Source organism: Gadus chalcogrammus, chromosome 20 (assembly GCF_026213295.1).
Source record: "Gadus chalcogrammus isolate NIFS_2021 chromosome 20, NIFS_Gcha_1.0, whole genome shotgun sequence".
Lineage (NCBI taxonomy): Eukaryota > Metazoa > Chordata > Actinopteri > Gadiformes > Gadidae > Gadus > Gadus chalcogrammus.
In genome coordinates, this window is record NC_079431.1 from 17296450 (window position 1) to 17313982 (window position 17533).

General features: G+C 44.3%; 1 protein-coding gene across 1 annotated transcript in view; it reads right to left on the minus strand.

The window, feature by feature from the left end:
• spegb (striated muscle enriched protein kinase b) overlaps positions 1-17533 on the minus strand; it is a 58267-nt gene that overhangs the window by 9100 nt on the left and 31634 nt on the right. The window contains exons 17-31 of the mRNA XM_056579180.1: positions 14157-14280; positions 10845-11017; positions 10225-10337; positions 8577-8745; positions 7924-8020; positions 7486-7686; positions 7035-7092; positions 6861-6938; positions 4935-5107; positions 4793-4819; positions 4298-4447; positions 3943-3985; positions 3786-3854; positions 896-3677; positions 144-293 (exon numbers count right to left, since the gene is read on the minus strand). Of these exons, the coding sequence (XP_056435155.1) occupies positions 144-293; positions 896-3677; positions 3786-3854; positions 3943-3985; positions 4298-4447; positions 4793-4819; positions 4935-5107; positions 6861-6938; positions 7035-7092; positions 7486-7686; positions 7924-8020; positions 8577-8745; positions 10225-10337; positions 10845-11017; positions 14157-14280 (4407 nt within the window). The remainder of the gene's footprint in view (positions 1-143; positions 294-895; positions 3678-3785; positions 3855-3942; positions 3986-4297; positions 4448-4792; positions 4820-4934; positions 5108-6860; positions 6939-7034; positions 7093-7485; positions 7687-7923; positions 8021-8576; positions 8746-10224; positions 10338-10844; positions 11018-14156; positions 14281-17533) is intronic.

Consider the following 17533-nt stretch of genomic DNA (forward strand, 5'->3'; position numbering starts at 1 on the left):
GAATTAATCAAAACATCTTGATACCAGAGTTTGAACTAAAAAGGATTGAGCAGAACAGTTTGCATACAGCATATGTTATTCTCATCATTGAAGATGTCATCAAATTATTAATTCAGAGCACTACTAAAGTTACACTAGCGTACCGGCTGCCAGCTTAGAGTACTGGCGTGTCCGTAGACCACTGCTGTCTCTGGTGATAGCGGTAGGAATGTCCGGCTGTGAAACGGTCTTGTCCCGTTTTCCTCTGGTCAGGCCCCAGCGATCCCAGCGCGACCTGCGCTCAACCTCTCCAACTGAAACACATAAAAAAGGTTAATCATCAAATAAAGAAGGATTTCAGAGATAAAAGGTATTTGTGTCAAAAAGGCATTTAGGTCTAGCCTGGCTCCGCCCGCCTAAGTACTTCCGCTCAATTTTAATTTCCCTTCAGCACTACGTCTGGGTCTACGGCATGTTAGTGGGTTTTCCCCGTCCAGATTTTCTGCGTCCATCAGCGAACAGAGGGAGTGGCTGAGAACAATGACGTTAAAGTCAGCTCTCGTTGACGGACATCTTCACGCACAGTGTTTGGATTGTTTACAGCCTGCCTCGCAACGTGATTCTCGGCCAAGGGTTAGCGATTGGTTATGGCAGAACCAGAGTGGCACTGGGCAGATCCAATAGTTTTAAACTTCAACAGACACACGCCTTCAAGTGAGTTAATGTTTGTCAATTGAGTAGGTCCAGACTCTCTCTGCAAATTAAATTAAGTACGAGAGTCTGGTAGGACCAGGCTAATTTAGGTCAGCTCATGACTACAAAATAACATTATGATGATAAACGTTATTTTTTTAGAACTGATACAAATCTTGTAAAGTAAAAATGTGAAGATGTTAGGGGCATGGTTTCAGCCTACCCTTGGACGTGTCCGACTTGAGGCTGGACATGGAGTCCAGGGACTCCGAAGAGGCTCCGTTACTGGTCTGAGCCGCCAGCTGGTTCGAAGGCACTGCCACAGTCTTGACGCCGCGATTCTCAGAGGCTGCACGGCGAAGCATCGAAAAGATGGGCGTGCGCTTTTGCTCCTTCTCGTCCGACACCTTCCGCTCCTCAGAGAAGCTGCGGATCCTGGTGGAGATGCCCGCCACTGTCGACTCGATCTTCCTGCGCATCGCCAGGACCGGAGATTCTTGGGGTTTCTTCACTTCCTTGTCCTCTGACTCAGGCTGCACGTCTTCAGCTCCACCGTCCATCCTCGACATCTCCACCTCCTTCTTCTCCTGAGAACCCTTTCGCCCCAACGTCCACGACATTCTGCGCTTCGAAGCAGCTTGTTCTTCTTCCTTGGCCAGTTCTTCTTTGCGTTCGGCTGACGGCGTCCTCTTCAGACGCATGGAGAGCCTCTTCATGAAGCCCTGGTCCTTCTGAGCTTCACGGAGATCCAGGACAGACTTGGACTTCTCCTCAAGTCTCCTCGGTGCGAATTCCAGAGGACCGCCGACCGGACCCGGGCGGTAGATGTCTTCCCCCGTCTCCGTGGCGTCTGGGGCCACCACTGGCGGTTTGTCTTCGTTCTTTGATCTAGTCAGGAATTTAAAGCTTCTCGTCAGTGACGACTCACGCTTTTTGAAGCGTGCCTCGAAGACTTCTTCAGATGTTATGTCCTGGAAGTCGTGTCCGGCGTTTAGTTCCCGTGTCAGAGACTCAGAGACAGCGCGGGGTGGGCTGGGTTCTTTGGCGATCAGTTCGGGCGATGCAACTCGCGAATAGACAGCGGCGTGTTCATTGGATGAAACAATGATTGGCTTTGAGCGACCAGGGAAGGCAGAGGGTGTTTCAGTAGGGGGAGGTGCTTGTGATGGAGTAGGTGTAGGTACAGGTGACAGAGGAGACGTGGCAGTAGCAGCAGGTGGCTGAATAATTTGGGTTGACGTTGGGAATGTTGACGATCCTTGAGCGGCGATTGGAGTAGAGGGGTTGGACGAATAGGATGCATTTTCAGGTGTAATTGCGGGTACCATGATGGTCTGCATGATGCTAGCATATGCCGACCTCCTTCCGTCTGGAAGAACAACCACAGCAGGAGGTGTAGGTGCTGGAAGTTGGGCGACAACACTTCCGGGAAACTTTGAATGGTCATGTGTAGGTGTCACAATAATTGCATTTGTGGGGATGAGCGTATCAGAGGATTTATCAGGCATATTCACTTCGTTTTCTTCTTCTTCCATTTCTTCATTTCCTTTGTCCTTCTCCTCTGGAACATTAACAGTCTTCTTCTCCACTTCCCCTATTATCTCTTCTTTTTCTTCTTCTACCATTTCCTCTTCTACCACAGAGCTTTGGGCCATGGAAGGAGGAGGAGGTGGTGTCGGCTCCCTCTGCCCTGTGTACTCTGTTTCCATCATCTGGTCTTCTGATATGCTCATGTCCTTCTCGGAGAAACCACTCGTGCTTGATCTCTCGTCAAAATTACTATCTGTCGCCAAACCGTCCGTCTTCTCACTCATAGCCTCGTCCAGTTTCGCATCTCTCTCCATCAAGGACTCCACACTCTCTGTTTTCGTAGGACTCTCCTGCACAACCAACTCTGGGGTCTGTGGCCTGGGTGAAGGGTTTCTGGGTGTCACCGGACGGGAGTCCAGCTTCGGCTGCTCAGTGAGCGAGGACATGGACATGGCCTCCTTGAGTTTCCTCTGCTCTACCTGGGCCAAGGGGATCTCCAGAGGCGCTCCGGAGCGGCGGTGCAGGGGGATCGGCTCAGTGTCACCCTGACTAAATGAAGCGCTTTTGCGGAGCAGTTTTGGCTTCGGAGCCTCCTCCCTCGGGGAGCACTCACTGGATACCGCCCGGATCAAGGGAGGTGGCCCCAAGCGCGGGCCGCGAGCGAAGCCCTCTGACGTTTCCAACGTCTCAAACAGAGGCCCTCGCAGCCCGCTCAGCTTCTTGTCCCCGGTGCCCCCTCGAAGCAGCCGCTGCCTCATCTGCTCAAGTTTCATGGCATAGTCCTCCTGGCTCATGTGGGCGCCGCCCGGGCTTGCGCTCCTCCTCGGCAGCTCCATGGACACAGCCTTCTTGAGGATTCTCCTTCCCTCCTCCGGTGGGGTCTCCCCGGCTTGTCCTTCCTCGGGTGTGATGCGTAGCAGCAGGGCGCTGTCAGCCGAGCCACCCCGCCGGAGCTCCCCCCGTCTGCGGCCGCTGTCCGGTTTGTCCGACTCCACACTGGAGCCCCGGCGCAGGGGTCTCCGGGACTGCTCGGACCGCTGCGGCAGCACGGCCGGCGGCTCGTCGTCCGAGGAGCTCTTGTCGTTCTCCTGCTTGGACCGCTTGCGTAGGCGACCCTTGCTGCCGGCAAAGACTTCGACACAGTCTTTCTCCGCAACGCCGGATTCCAACTCCATGGGCTGCTCATTGGCGGTGGCAGAAGACCTGTCGGTGGAACCGTTGTGCTTCCCATTGTCCTGCTCAGCTCCCTGGATCTCGTTGAGGGAAACCCTGGAGCCGGAGAACTCCATGTGGAGCGGCATCGGGATGAAGGGCGGCTCGTCAATATCCTCGTCGGAGTCGGAGGAGGACGATGGCAGAGGGGAGCCCTCCTTTAGGTTCCTGGGAACCGCGATGGAGATGTGACTGGTGGAGTCGTTCAACAGCTCCGGGATGGACCTCATGACCATCTTGGATTTGTAGGTGATTAGCGATCGCTGAAAGGTGACATCATCAGAATTTTTTACTAGAAATATACATTTATACTTTATAGGTACATATGCTCTAGGATATTCTCGATGTAAGAGAAAAATTAGACATCGTACCTGCCATTTTCTTCGAAATACAAACTTCTTCAGGGAGTCTGTGCTCAAAGCCTTTCCCTTGCTAAGTGTCTACACAAAAACAACAAAAAGTCATTAAACTACAAAAATAAACTCCCAGTACTCCCAGAATTTTTCTACAGATCCTAAGGTGGCTCACCTTAAACCAGGGGTGGCGGAGGCATTCCTGAGTATCAGGCCTCCTACAAAAAAATTATAATAATTATGTGAGGATATATTGCATACATTGGGAGCAGAATAGTATAGTGGAAAGTGTTTTTGACTCTCGGCTAAAAGGTTCAAGGTGTAGACATCCTTGAGATAGATACCTTACCCTGTTAATTAATGACAAAATAATATATATTCAAGTTACTTTTTAAAGAGGCATCTGTTGAATACATATTAAGACAGAATGCCCCATTTAGATCCATCTCGATAATGAAATATAGAATTAAAAACCTTTTCCAGTAAGTTCTGTGAATGGTATTCTAAACTTGAATTAGATTATTGCTCACAGGTGGTCTGCGACCAGCAGCTTAATGATGAAGCCCTTGGCCTCCTTGGCCTCAGCAAACATGTTCTCCTGGAAGGCCACGTTGTAGTTCCTGATGTTAAGCACCGAGCTGCGGTCGTTCTCCCCGGCGAACGGAGAAACCCCCGTCAGGCTGAAAGCACACACACACACACACACACACACACACACACACACACACACACACACACACACACACACACACACACATTGAGCTCCACTCACTGATTACCAATAACGTATTCTTGCAATCAATTGTTCAATGCATTATAATTGTATTTAATTATAAGAGTTGCTAGATTATTACTGTTATTGTTACTGCTCTTTTTTCTTTGACTCACTTTACAACTCTCTAATCCTGCCTACAGCACCTTTCACAACTGCTACCATTGTTAAAATCATATTCTGGCCAGCATATATTTATATTTAAATTGCTATTTCTGATCTGATTGCTTTCGATTTAAATAAATGAACCTACCACAAATATGCAAGGACTCCGATTGGCCTGGAAGAAAAAAAATAAACAGAGAGGAATGGTTTTATGAAAGGGCAATGTCTTTGCAATTTATACATTCTTCAATTTAATTACTGGGGGTAATTCTGAAATTTAAGGACCGTACCAGATATCGGTTGCTTTGGAGACGGGGGACTGGTTGACAATCTCTGGCCCTACGAACTCGGGGGTGCCGTACATGCAGTACTGGGCCTCGCCGGGCGTGAGCTCCAGCGCGTTCCCGAAGTCACAGAGCCGGATCTGATCGCTGTGGCCATCGCTCATCAGGATGTTGTCGGGCTGGGAGAGAAGCAGGGGGTAATATATAATGTATTGAGATTGCGACTGTGAAGATATCCATTTATACATTGTAAAAGAAGACCACATTTTGGTATTATTGAAAAAAAAAAAAGCACGGTGATTATCTGTCAAGATGTCGCTCTTTGTTGATTTAAATACTTAAAAATGATGACATTATATAAAGATGCGTAGAGAAAATTTTACATAGTGCATGTTTTAATAATGTTACCCATTTCAAATTTGTTTTATATTTATTTGCTTACAGGTTAGGGCTATCCTGCCCCAGGGGTCACATCCACATCAGCAACACATCAGACCAAATATATCTGGGGCTCAGTTTCCAGGAGGCTTCCTATAACTGCCATACCTTTGCAGGAAGCCTCCATGTTAAGAACTGACTTTGCAAAGTGTGGTGGCCCAGCCGCTGAGTAGTGCCTCACATGGCCACGTGGTGGCCACAAAGGCAAAGGCAGCCAAGGGGTGTGGTGTTGGATGGGAGGTACTACTCTAAAAGCTGTATCATAGAGACCCTGCCCCACTCAGGTGTCTCAGCTTACCACTCACAGGTGTGCTGAGTTAGCCTTGCAATCAGGAGGCCTTTTAACCCCACCAGAACAAGCTGAAGACAGACTGGCTGGAGGAGCGCGTGGACTCCAGACACACACTAGGCCAGTCTCGTGGTAAGAGCCCTGTGGCCAACACTCTTGACCCAACTGGTTCAGGTTCAGGTTACTTTATTTGTAGGTAAACTTGTTTCGCAGTTTAAAAGTGAGCCTCCGTTACATAGTTTGACATCACATACACACAAACACAAGTGGGACAGTTACATAGGTAAAACAATTAAAGTGCTTCAGTGCTAATGAAATTGGACACTTCAAACATTCCCACATAATTCAGATATAGTAAAAACCCCATAAAATGATCTAAAAATCAACAAATAAATAATCATTCACGCAAATAAATGTTGTGCAAATGTAGCAGTTTCACTGAACCCTTATAGTGAAATTACGTCCAAGTGGACCGAAGGACTGTTGTTTACACAGATCTTTGATCTGTGTAAATTGTGTCGTGCTGATATGAAAGAGAAGGCCTTCAGCTGGGGAGGAACCCCCAAAATTCCCAAGAGCCGTAGCAGGGCGAAGAGGTCAGTGGCAGGGACCACAGACCCCACTAAGCTTGGCCTCCCTCTCTCTCTCTGCCCCCCATAACAGGAAGAGCCAGACAGAGCACCCTAACATCAACTGCCGACCTGGTGAAGATTTGAGTTGCCTTTTTCCCCCCTCCCTTTTCTCCGCACCGTTTGATTTCACCGCAAACCCTGTTTCTGTTCAGATTGGTTACCCCACTGTTGAGCATCACAGACCAGGCGCCCACAATAGGTGCCAATGCAAAAAAGTCCCACTGGGCGCACATCCATTTACTGTGGGCTAAGACAGGGTAAATGTGTGTTTAGAACCAAGCTGGGTGAATAAACCTTGATAACTATGCCTCTTCTCTTTGTTTACATTTGCATTCATGCACTTTAATATACTGTGATTTAAAGACTCGTATCATTTTTTTCTTTGCCCTATTTTTTATATTTGTTCTTACTTTAGCATTTACTTTAGCGTCTATTTCTGTTTTCATCTATACATTTTTTTAATTGTATTGCATCTTATCCTGTGTTTTCCACTGCTGCTGGGCTGTTGTAACAAAGGAAATTCCCCTCTGGGGGATTTATATAGTTATCTTATGAGGCCCGTATGTGTAGCACCTTGATGTCCAGGTGGATGATGTTCTGCTGGTGAAGGTAGTCCAGTCCCTCCAGCAGCTGCCTCATACAGGAGCGCACCTGGAGGCGAACAGACAGTAAAGTACAGTGTTACCTCAAAAGCTTTTTTTTACATGACTTTTATGTTCAATTTTTAATCACACAAAACCAACTCACGTCAGACTCCGTGATAATAGATTTCTTGACAAATCTCTCGAGCAGCTCCTCGTGACATCTTTATTAGATGGATTAAGGCACAGTCACATTTGATTATATTTGACTATAGAGTAAAGGGGCGTAGAATAGATCAGACTCCACAAGACTACACTAGATCAGTGCGGTGGATGGATTTTAGGTACATCATGTAATATACATCATCACATTTTATCAAATCAATTACATTTGATTTATTTCATTTTATTACATGATAAACATTTGTGTTTTATAGTTTATCACACACAAACACAAAAAAAACGAATAGTTAAAGGGAAAGCTAATTTCTTAAACCTGCAATATGTATGTTTTCCCATTAGCAGTCTCTAGTGGCTTGAGTTGTAACTACAGTAACAGCTTTATAATTGTCACACGGAGGTGGATCAGGGAGGTTAAAATCGAGCAGGAAGGATACATCTCAGTGACGATGATGACAGCATTCTTCTTCTCGAAGGCGTCGTGGAAGTACAGGATCCTCTCGTGGTCGAGTCTGGCCAGCAGGTTCATCTCCCTCAGCGCGGACGCCTTCCGCTTGGCGCGGGCCGAGATAAACTTGGCGGCATACTCCGTCTTGCCTACCTTCAGGACCACGCGCTTCACATAGGAGAACGCACCTCTGGCAGCGAGGGAGGTGTGGTAGAAGCGGTGTTAAGGATATGGGCATATCTATATCCAGCATTAGCCTCACATAGCTCCAAGAACAACCAAGTGTTGCCTTAGCATGTCTCCTGTTTGTTAGTTTAGTTTATCCTGAAATAGCTTATAGTCCCTACCAAATGAAAACAATATATTTCAGAGGAAAAGAGAATGGAAGGATCATTCTTAATTTTCGCATGATTAAACTCAAACCTACCTTCCAATTTCCTTGTGGATTTCGTAGTAATCGGTCATTCTGCGCATCTTTCGCAAAATGGTCTTTTCGTCTTCTATGGGATTCTCTTTCCTTTTAGCTGGTAAAGAAAATATTACATTTTTTTAAAAAGAAAAATCTAAAAACTGCAATTTAATACCATTCTTTCACATTCTAACTGAGGGGAAATGTACCAGTTAACTAACTAGTTTTGTTATTTGATAGGTTTTTTTTGTATCAGTTCTGGCTTGTTTCCTGCATGAATTAGTATTCAAATATGATTTGACACTTCTGTCAAATACAGTATGTGGCATAACCATTGTAGGAGCCATTTGACAAGTTTTAGCCATTACAACCATCCTTAGAAGCTTGTAAGGATATTGTTGGAACAGGGTGGGCGTTTGGTGATTCACCTTCTTCGGCTATTCTGGGATATTCTTTTCATGGACCAAACCTATAGGTATGCCTTCTTCAATCTTAAGTTATGTCAAAATGTCAGTAATTCAAATAATTCAGATGTAGACAAGTTAAGTACACAGACAGACACACAGACACACACACACACACAGACACACACAGACACACACACACAGACACACACACACACACACACACACACACACACACACACACACACACACACACACATTCTTTACCTGCGTGCACCGTCAGTTCAGCCTTGCAGGTGACGGATCCTGCCAGGTTCCTGGCTGTGCATGTGTACACCCCAGAGTCCTCTCGGCGCGTGTTCAGGATCACCAAGGAACACTCATTGTCGTCGTACACAAATGTGTAATGGCTGCTCTCGGCCAGCAGGACGTCATTCTGAAATGACAATGTCAACTTTAGTATCAATTGTTTTTGTATAAACTTAAGTATAACTGATATGTATATATCTATATATATATTATAATTATATTTGTTCAACTTCTGTATAATTTGTATTAGGGTAACTTTAATATAAATTATTTGAGGGACATAACATAACAGGCAATCAGCGTTCACTCCCTGCAGTCCAAAGGGAACTGCAGCATGGAGGATAAGTGATTGTTGCCGTTTGCGGACTCCCGGAGCTCTATATCTAAATAATATAATATATAGATATCTATATAATATCACGGCCAAAAGGTGTGTGCGCCTACAGATGATATTATGAATTAAAAACTGCATTGGGTTCTCGGACGTCTCTGGTACTTCCAAAACAAGTAAAGACTTGTAGTGGGGGTTATCTCGGCCAGGGTCCTGCACGGGTTCGGGTAACCGACGGGTGAAAAATGATACTGTGTCGGACAAGGGTGCGGGTCGGGTCAGACGCCTGAAGAATGCGGGTCGGTCGCAGGTTTTGCGCCTCGCCAAACACCAGATAGTGTAATTCCCCGGCATTCCATCTTATGTTTTCCTTTGGGTCGGGCGTCGGTATCAATTTATAGCGGGTCTGGTTGGCTGCGGAATGTAATTTGCGGGTACGGGCGGGTGGGGGTTTGCATAATAAGACCCGTGCATTGATTCTCGACCATGGTTGAGAAGGAATTGGGGGAAGAAACATTGGCTTTGAATTCCACATCAATCTGAAGTCCAGTTGTACCACAACTGCAGATTGATGTGGAAAGACCAGAGACGTCGGAGAACCCGACGTCTTTATAATATTATAATAATAATTATAATAAATTAATATTGTATAGAACACAGCCAAAAGCTGTGTGCGCCGGATGATATTATGAATAAACGACTGCGTCTCTGGTGCTACATCATTGCCTCTTTAGCGCTTGTGTGATCTACCGGTCACAACGGTCAAACGGTAACGTCAAAAACCATACCGTAGCGCAAATTCACATCGGTGAAAGTCCCACCCACTGGCACTGATCTGTAATGTGCTTGTAGTTTTTTAGAGCACCCCCCCTCTTACGCTTCCTGCTTTAAATGACGCAATCATTGTCATTTAAAGCAGGAAATGTTAGCGGTAGATACGTCTCTCCCGTCTCAGGGGAAAATGAGGGAATGATGCAAGACCATTCAAAAATATGACTGGGTTTCTAACGATACAAAGCTAAATGGGTGATGTGTCCCTTTAACTTATCCTGTAACCTTTATATATGTATACTACTACATTGTGTAGTAGTGTGATTAGCCGTTTAAAGGCGTTTAGAAAATCGGAAAACGGCTCGTAACGGATAATCACACTATCACAGTGTACTTATACATAAATATTAGTTTATTACTTGCTTTATCTAGTCTTAACTAGAACAGCTTGCTATCATTGTATTACAATGAACACAGAAGGAATAACACAGAGAATGTAGTCACCTTGAACCAGAGGATGTCTGGGACCGGCTTCCCCTCCACCACCACGCCGAACTGGGGGGTCTCTCCCACGCACACGTCCAGATCCTCCATGATGGTCTCAAAGGTCGGGGCCGCTACACAGAGAAACAAAAAATAAACCATCAAAACACTATTTACACAGTTGGATTTTACACTTTGATAATGATAGCCTTAGGGGTACCTTTTGTCAGAGAACAGAATAGAATAGAATAGAAATTGGGGATCAAACCAGGTACCTTTCAGCTGGGAGCTGAACCCCCTAGCCAGCACAATACCCTCCCCTCCCACACATTTACTGTTGTCAAAAAGCTCCAGACCTAACAAGTGCTTGTACATACCTGCATCTTTTCTACACATATGGAGGACATATCAGAACCACACTGTACTAGAATTGTTGCAGTGCTTTGTTTTCAGATTCAGATTCAGATGCAGAGTTTATCTTATTACATCTTAGTAAAAGTAAAAGTACTAAAAGAGTGAAATTCTTAGGCTTGGTTCCTCAAGTCACATGGCAGTTTTGCATCTAAATCAATTACTACACATGACACACACAACATGGCTAACGGTGTCTGCCGCTAGACTCAGGCTACGCCTTAACTCACCGGCCATCTCCACGGGGAAGGTGCAGGTGTCGTTGCCGTGTTTGTTGGACGCCACAAAGGACATGGGGCCCACGTCAGAGCTCTTCACCTTCAGCAGCTTCAGCGTGTGCTGGTCGTCGTCAGGCATCCCCATCTCATACACACCAGGCTTACTGGACAGAACCACGCCTTTCCTGGATGTGGGGAATATAGGTTAAAGTATACTTATATATAATTATACATACATACATACATACATACATACATACATACATACATACATACATACATACATACATACATACATACAAAGATACATATATGCATCAAATAATAAATACATAAATACACACAAAATACATAAGACAACACATACATAATCAAATACACATACATATATATATATATATATATATATATATACATATCATATATATTCACTGTTTACCTGCACAGCAACATTGATATGGTTTCAAAGTCAGTCGACGTCATGTAAATCAAACTAAATATCTATGGATGAACGGAATTATGAATTAATTAACCAATGGACCATGAATAAAAAATAAACACTCAAGAGAATAAACCTGCACTACGTAAGTTCTAACGTTCTAGTGGACTGAGTCAGCTACAGTTGTAGATATAGTTACAGCTACAGTTATAGCTAAAGTTATAGCAATATCCTTTTCAAAGGGTGGCGGGTATAATTTATAGAGAAAATTGCATGGATGGATTGAGTCATGATGTGTGTGTCCATGAATCAAGTATTTAGAAGGACTACGTGTAATAACCAGAAATGCCCTCTCGTTACTGACCCCTATTGGCAGCAAGAGAACTGCAGCCTGCTCGAGCTCATGCATGGAGATCACCGGAGTGCGAACTCCGTGGCCGGAGACAATAACAATCATAAACTGTAAGTTACTGATTGATAATTCATAAATAGACGATGGGAGGAGCCTGAGTTGATATAAAACACAAAAAAATTGCAAATCAGTTTTGAGAGAAGGAACTGATATTTCTGCCAATACACTTGCTTACACGTCCCTTCCTTCCTTTTTTTCCCTGGCAAATCCAGCCTGATTCTATTATAATAGAAATCAGCCACAGGCTGTTCTACACAACCGATAGAGTCAGGAAGGTCTCATTTTCATATTGAAATTAAAACATGTTCATATATCGGCCATTTAAAGCGATGTACAAGTGCTGCACGTAGTCCTTTTAATGAGGTACATTGCTGCACTAGAAAATTACATAGTTAGGGTTAGCTCAGGCTCATAGTTCAGTCATCATAAACAGCTGAACAAACAAATTGAGAAATTTATGAACGATAATTTATTAAAGAGGACATTTTATGAAAACAACAATTTTCCGGGGATTTGGGGTGTTGTTTTGGGTCTCTGATGCTCCCACACGCACACAAACTTTGAAAAAGGTCCGCTTTTAATTTTTTGAGTGAGATATGTATTCCTGAAAGTACCCCGCCTACAGTCACCAAGTTAGGGTGCACTCAAACTAGGCCATCTGGCCGTGGCCGTGGCCGTTTTCACACCTAACCGTGCTCAAATCTGCCAGTGTGAGTGTGGCCAGTCTGGCCAGGCCAGGCCAACTTAGCCACTTGGGAGAGGTGTGCTGCTACGGTACAGGCCGCCACGGTACAGATGCTAATGAGCCGACACGCGCGTACGCACGGCTACGCAACCTGAGCTGGATGACGTATAGTCCATGCGACGACCATGGACATAATAAAGACGACGAGCCTTCTTTCCCATTAAACGGTAAACATGGCGTCAAGCGGTTCAACTGTTGGTTCACGTTGGTCCCATAGAGAAGTCGAGTGTCTGTCAAAGTGCGAACTGTGTTCTCTGTGTTGTTATCCATTTTTGTTAAAACTCTGACTGGCGGCAGACTTTATTATGGTCCATGCAGCGGACGCTTGGTGATGACGTGTTACGACGCGATTTTGTGTGACCAAGAGCCTACCGTGGCCAGGCCACAGTTGCAACGGCCAACGGCCACGGCCAGATTGCCTAGTGTGAGTGCAGGCCAGAGAACAATGGGGCCAGTTGAGCACGGTTAGGTGTGAAAACGGCCAACGGCCACGGCCAGATGGCCTAGTGTGAGTGCACCCTTAGTTTCAGCACCCCCTCCTACGTAGGAAGTTTGAACACATTTGAATATCACCTCCCACTTCCCCACCCCCCTCCAATCAGAGAATAGCTACGATTTTGTGGACCTGGGGACGAGCGCTGGGCGGAGATGTTTGCGCATTTCGGAAGCAGGGATATTCCATATAAAAATAGATGTCTTATTTGTCAGTTTGCCATGTGACTGACTGGCAGGGAGTCCGGCGGAGCCCCCGCCAGCAGCTCCGGCGGGGTGAGCTCGACGGCAGCCCGGCAGCTCAGCTCCGGGAGTACAATCCCTTTCTCCACCGGACTGCCGCCGAAGCCTCGGCGGCAGTCCGGAGGAGGAGACATGGAGGAGAAAGGGATTGTACTCCCGGAGCTGAGCTGCCGGACTGCCGCTGAGCTCCCCCTGCCTGAGCTGCTGGACAGGCGCCGAAGCTTCGGCGGTCCGGCAGCTCAACTCCGGGAGTACAATCCCTTTCTCCTCTGTGTCGCGGTTCAATATGGACTTCAGAGAGTCAAGCCCAAAGTTCCTTTCCCCCAATTCTTCTGAACCATGGCCGAGATAACCCCCACATGTGGCAGTACCAGTGACGTCAGACGCAGTCTTTATGATTCATAATATCATCCGAGGCGCACATAGCTTTTGGCCTTGATATTAGATAAAATATTATAAAAATACCTATATATTACATGATATTATTATTATATTATACTATATAGATATAAAGCTCCAGTATTCCGTAAACGGCAACAATCCCTTCTCCTCCATGCTGTGGTTCACTCTGACAGCTCATTGGTCAATGAGCAGCAGCTCATTTTGCATTAAAGCTACAGACACCAGAAACAGCATTCTGCATTCTGAAGGGACTGAACAGAGGGGAATAGCGGTAGGTGAGATTTTTTTTCCTAAAAGCTATTTCCAGCAAAAGGCTTCAAAAACAAGTTTTCTGAAACTCATAGACTATGTTTACTTATGGGAAAAAAACATAATATGTCTCCTTTAAGAATGTTTAATTATGATTATGAAGACACAGTCATTAATTAAATCAATAATTTGGATGAATGAACAAAGTCAATTAATGCAATCATTTCAGTCAAAGAAATGAAGAAACCTTTAGTTATTAAGAGCTGAACAAATGAAGGAATCAACAAGGCAAATGACTCAATGAAAAAAATTACTGAAGGAAGGAATCAAACGCTGAAGCACCTCTGCCAGATGACGACGGCGTTGACATGGTTGAGCGTGACTGTGATGGCGACCGCCTGGTTCTCCATCACAAACACCACGTCTGGCTTGTCCGTTATTACCGGACACTCCTGGAGGTAGGGACCTGTGAAACATTAACATACACTTCATCCTAAGCTTCTCCCATACCAGTTTAAATCAACATAGGTGGGAAAACTACTGCCCGCGGGCCACACAGGCATTGCCACACAAGCAAGCCTTTCTCTGAAGAGGAGAATTTGCAGGAATGCATGATGGAGACAGCAAGTCTTTTATGTCCAGAAATCAAAAGCAAATTTGAGTAACTCGCCACAAAGAACTTATTGATGAAGACTTGGCCAATAGGTTAAGTAAAAAAAAGTAAAGCAAGAAAGCAAAGTCTTTTAACTTTTATTCATTATCCCAGGACGAAAGTACAGATATAAAAGACACTGCACATACTATACTATAAACCCGAAGCTCACCGGAAACATTTACCAGAAACACATGTTTACGGAACCAGGGGCGTTTCTATGTTTCATAAACATCCGGTGCTTTGCCCAGAGGGAAAAGGAAAATGGCCAAAAAAATTATATATATATGGGGATTCCAGGGACATCTCAAAATAATGTAGCCTAGTCCTATATAAATATCTATATATTTATTTATATATATATATATATATATATATATATATATATATATATATATATATATATATATATATATATATATATATATATATGTATTATATATATAGATATTTATATAGGACTAGGCTACATTATTTTGAGATGTCCCTGGAATCCCCATTTTTCTTTCTAAATAACTAACTACAATTATTGACCAGAATCATTTCATCACTTCTAGACTAGATTGAATTGATGCATTCCATAGTTACCAGTAAATATACCAATAAATATTGAAAAAAAATATTATTATTGTTATTATTTTTTTATTTACTTTTTCGGGGCTAATCAAATAATATCCGGGGCTTTAGCCCCGAATAAAGCAACCTAGTGACGCCACTGCTAGGAACCTTTAACAGAAACTCATGTTTACCAGAGGCCTGTTTCAGGTAGCTGGTTTAACATACTCTGAGTTTAATCCTGCGCTCTGAGTTGGTTGACTCAGAGTTCAGGGTTGAAAAGCAACTCTGGGTTTTCGGTTTCAGAACAGGTGATCAGCGTTGGGTTAATCAACTCTGAGTATGTTCACTCTGGGTTGAGGGCGTGCCTGTTGACTATGAAGAGCCATCATTAATGGATCTCTGATAACATGATCAAACATGGACCAAAAGCGTAGATCCACTTACTTTTCCCCCACGGAATTGGAAATTCTAATGAACGTGTATGCCGAGCAGTTACCCATTTTAACAAAAAAAAGCAATACCGCCGCGGCAGCGAGAGCGCGAGAGAGAGCTTGGCAGGAAATAGATGAAATGCGTGAGTCAAATAAATTAGTAAAATAAAATAAAATAAGAGGAAAGTTTAATATCTTCCACTTATTCAATATGTAAATTGTGTGTGTGTGTGTGTGTGTGTGTGTGTGTGTGTGTGTGTGTGTGTGTGTGTGTGTGTGTGTGTGTGTGTGTGTGTGTGTGTGTGTGTGTGTGTGTGTGTGTGTGTGTGTCAAGTTACGCAACCCCGAGTTGCCCCACGAGGACTTGGCAGCAAATGAAGTACAAAAATATAGTTTAAACAGGTAAACTAATGTTTAATTGAAATCAAATCAATTGTGCTGTTTTGCCTGCTCTACCTAATTTAACAGCTATGTTCAACATGTATTATATATTTGTATACTATATTTAAGCAGTAAATGTAAGTAGTACATTTCCCAGCCACCCCAACACTGCCAATATTTAATAGGATTTAGATATATTAGAAGGCTACACCTAGGCAAAATGCATTATAAATATATATGTGTCTTCAAAATAGCGCTTACTGAATATTAGGGTAACATTTTCCTCCATGTTAGCAAATCGAAAAAATGCAGAGGCCCGGCAGACTTGAGGGGGTCCACCACCTGCAGCCCTCACAGAGGCTGAGGAGATGGCCCTCAGCCAACAGAGTATGCGTCCTGTGGCTGAGGCGAGGGCATCCCTGGGGGGAGCTCCTCTGATCCCCCCCACCCCCCAGGATAGAAGTGCCTTTACAGTATAAGAGGTTGGTTATTCAAAATAATGAAATATGTACACGCAACCCAGCGCGTTGCTAATTAGATGTGGCAATATTCTGGCTCAAGTAATAATTGCACTGTCTAATCATCTTCTTCCAGTTACTGATGGCGTCATCGCCTTGAACCGCCCCGTGCATCCCACCCGCTCTGTACTACAGTCACTTCAACGTTGTGGCTTTCCCATGATCAGAGTAGCTGTCTAACCACGGACCTATAACTGCTGCAAGTCAAGAAACTCATTTTAAGAATGCAAGGCAGAAAAGACCCTGGTACTGCTTTTAACCAGATGCTTTTCTTCTCTACATGCACATGCTCAGCATAATCGTCTGCATTGTTCACTGAAGTAAAACCCTTTGAGTAAACTGTTCAACAAAATAACTTGTCCCACCACAGCCCGTGTTCTAATAAAGACAATCTACTTATTATGAGGATTTTTTTATTTCCTGAGAGCACAAAAACAAAAAGTCATTTATATTGGGTATGTTTTTAGAGCAGGGAACAGTAGCCTATCCCAGTTTGCACCTCACCCACCTATAACTTATGTTCCAAAATTTGGATCTCCAAAGCATCCTTTTGCATCTTTTGAATTGTTACAATTGCATGGAGGTTGGTGAGGGCATCTGGTTCATCAGTAACTGGAAGAAGATGATTAGACAGTGCAATCATTACTTGAGCCAGAATATTGCCCCATCCAATTTGCAACACGCTGGGTTGCGTGTACATATTTAATTATTTTGAATAACCAACCTCTTATACTGTAAAGGCACTTCTATCCGGGGGGGTGGGGGGGATCAGAGGAGCTCCCCCCAGGGATGCCCTCAGCCACAGGACGCATACTCTGTTGGCTGAGGGCCATCTCCTCAGCCTCTGTGAGGGCTGCAGGTGGTGGACCCCCTCAAGTCTGCCGGGCCTCTGCATTTTTTTGATTTGCTAACATGGAGGAAAATGTTACCCTAATATTCAGTAAGCGCTATTTTGAAGACACATATATATTTATAATGCATTTTGCCTAGGTGTAGCCTTCTAATATATCTAAATCCTATTAAATATTGGCAGTGTTGGGGTGGCTGGGAAATGTACTACTTACATTTACTGCTTAAATATAGTATACAAATATATAATACATGTTGAACATAGCTGTTAAATTAGGTAGAGCAGGCAAAACAGCACAATTGATTTGATTTCAATTAAACATTAGTTTA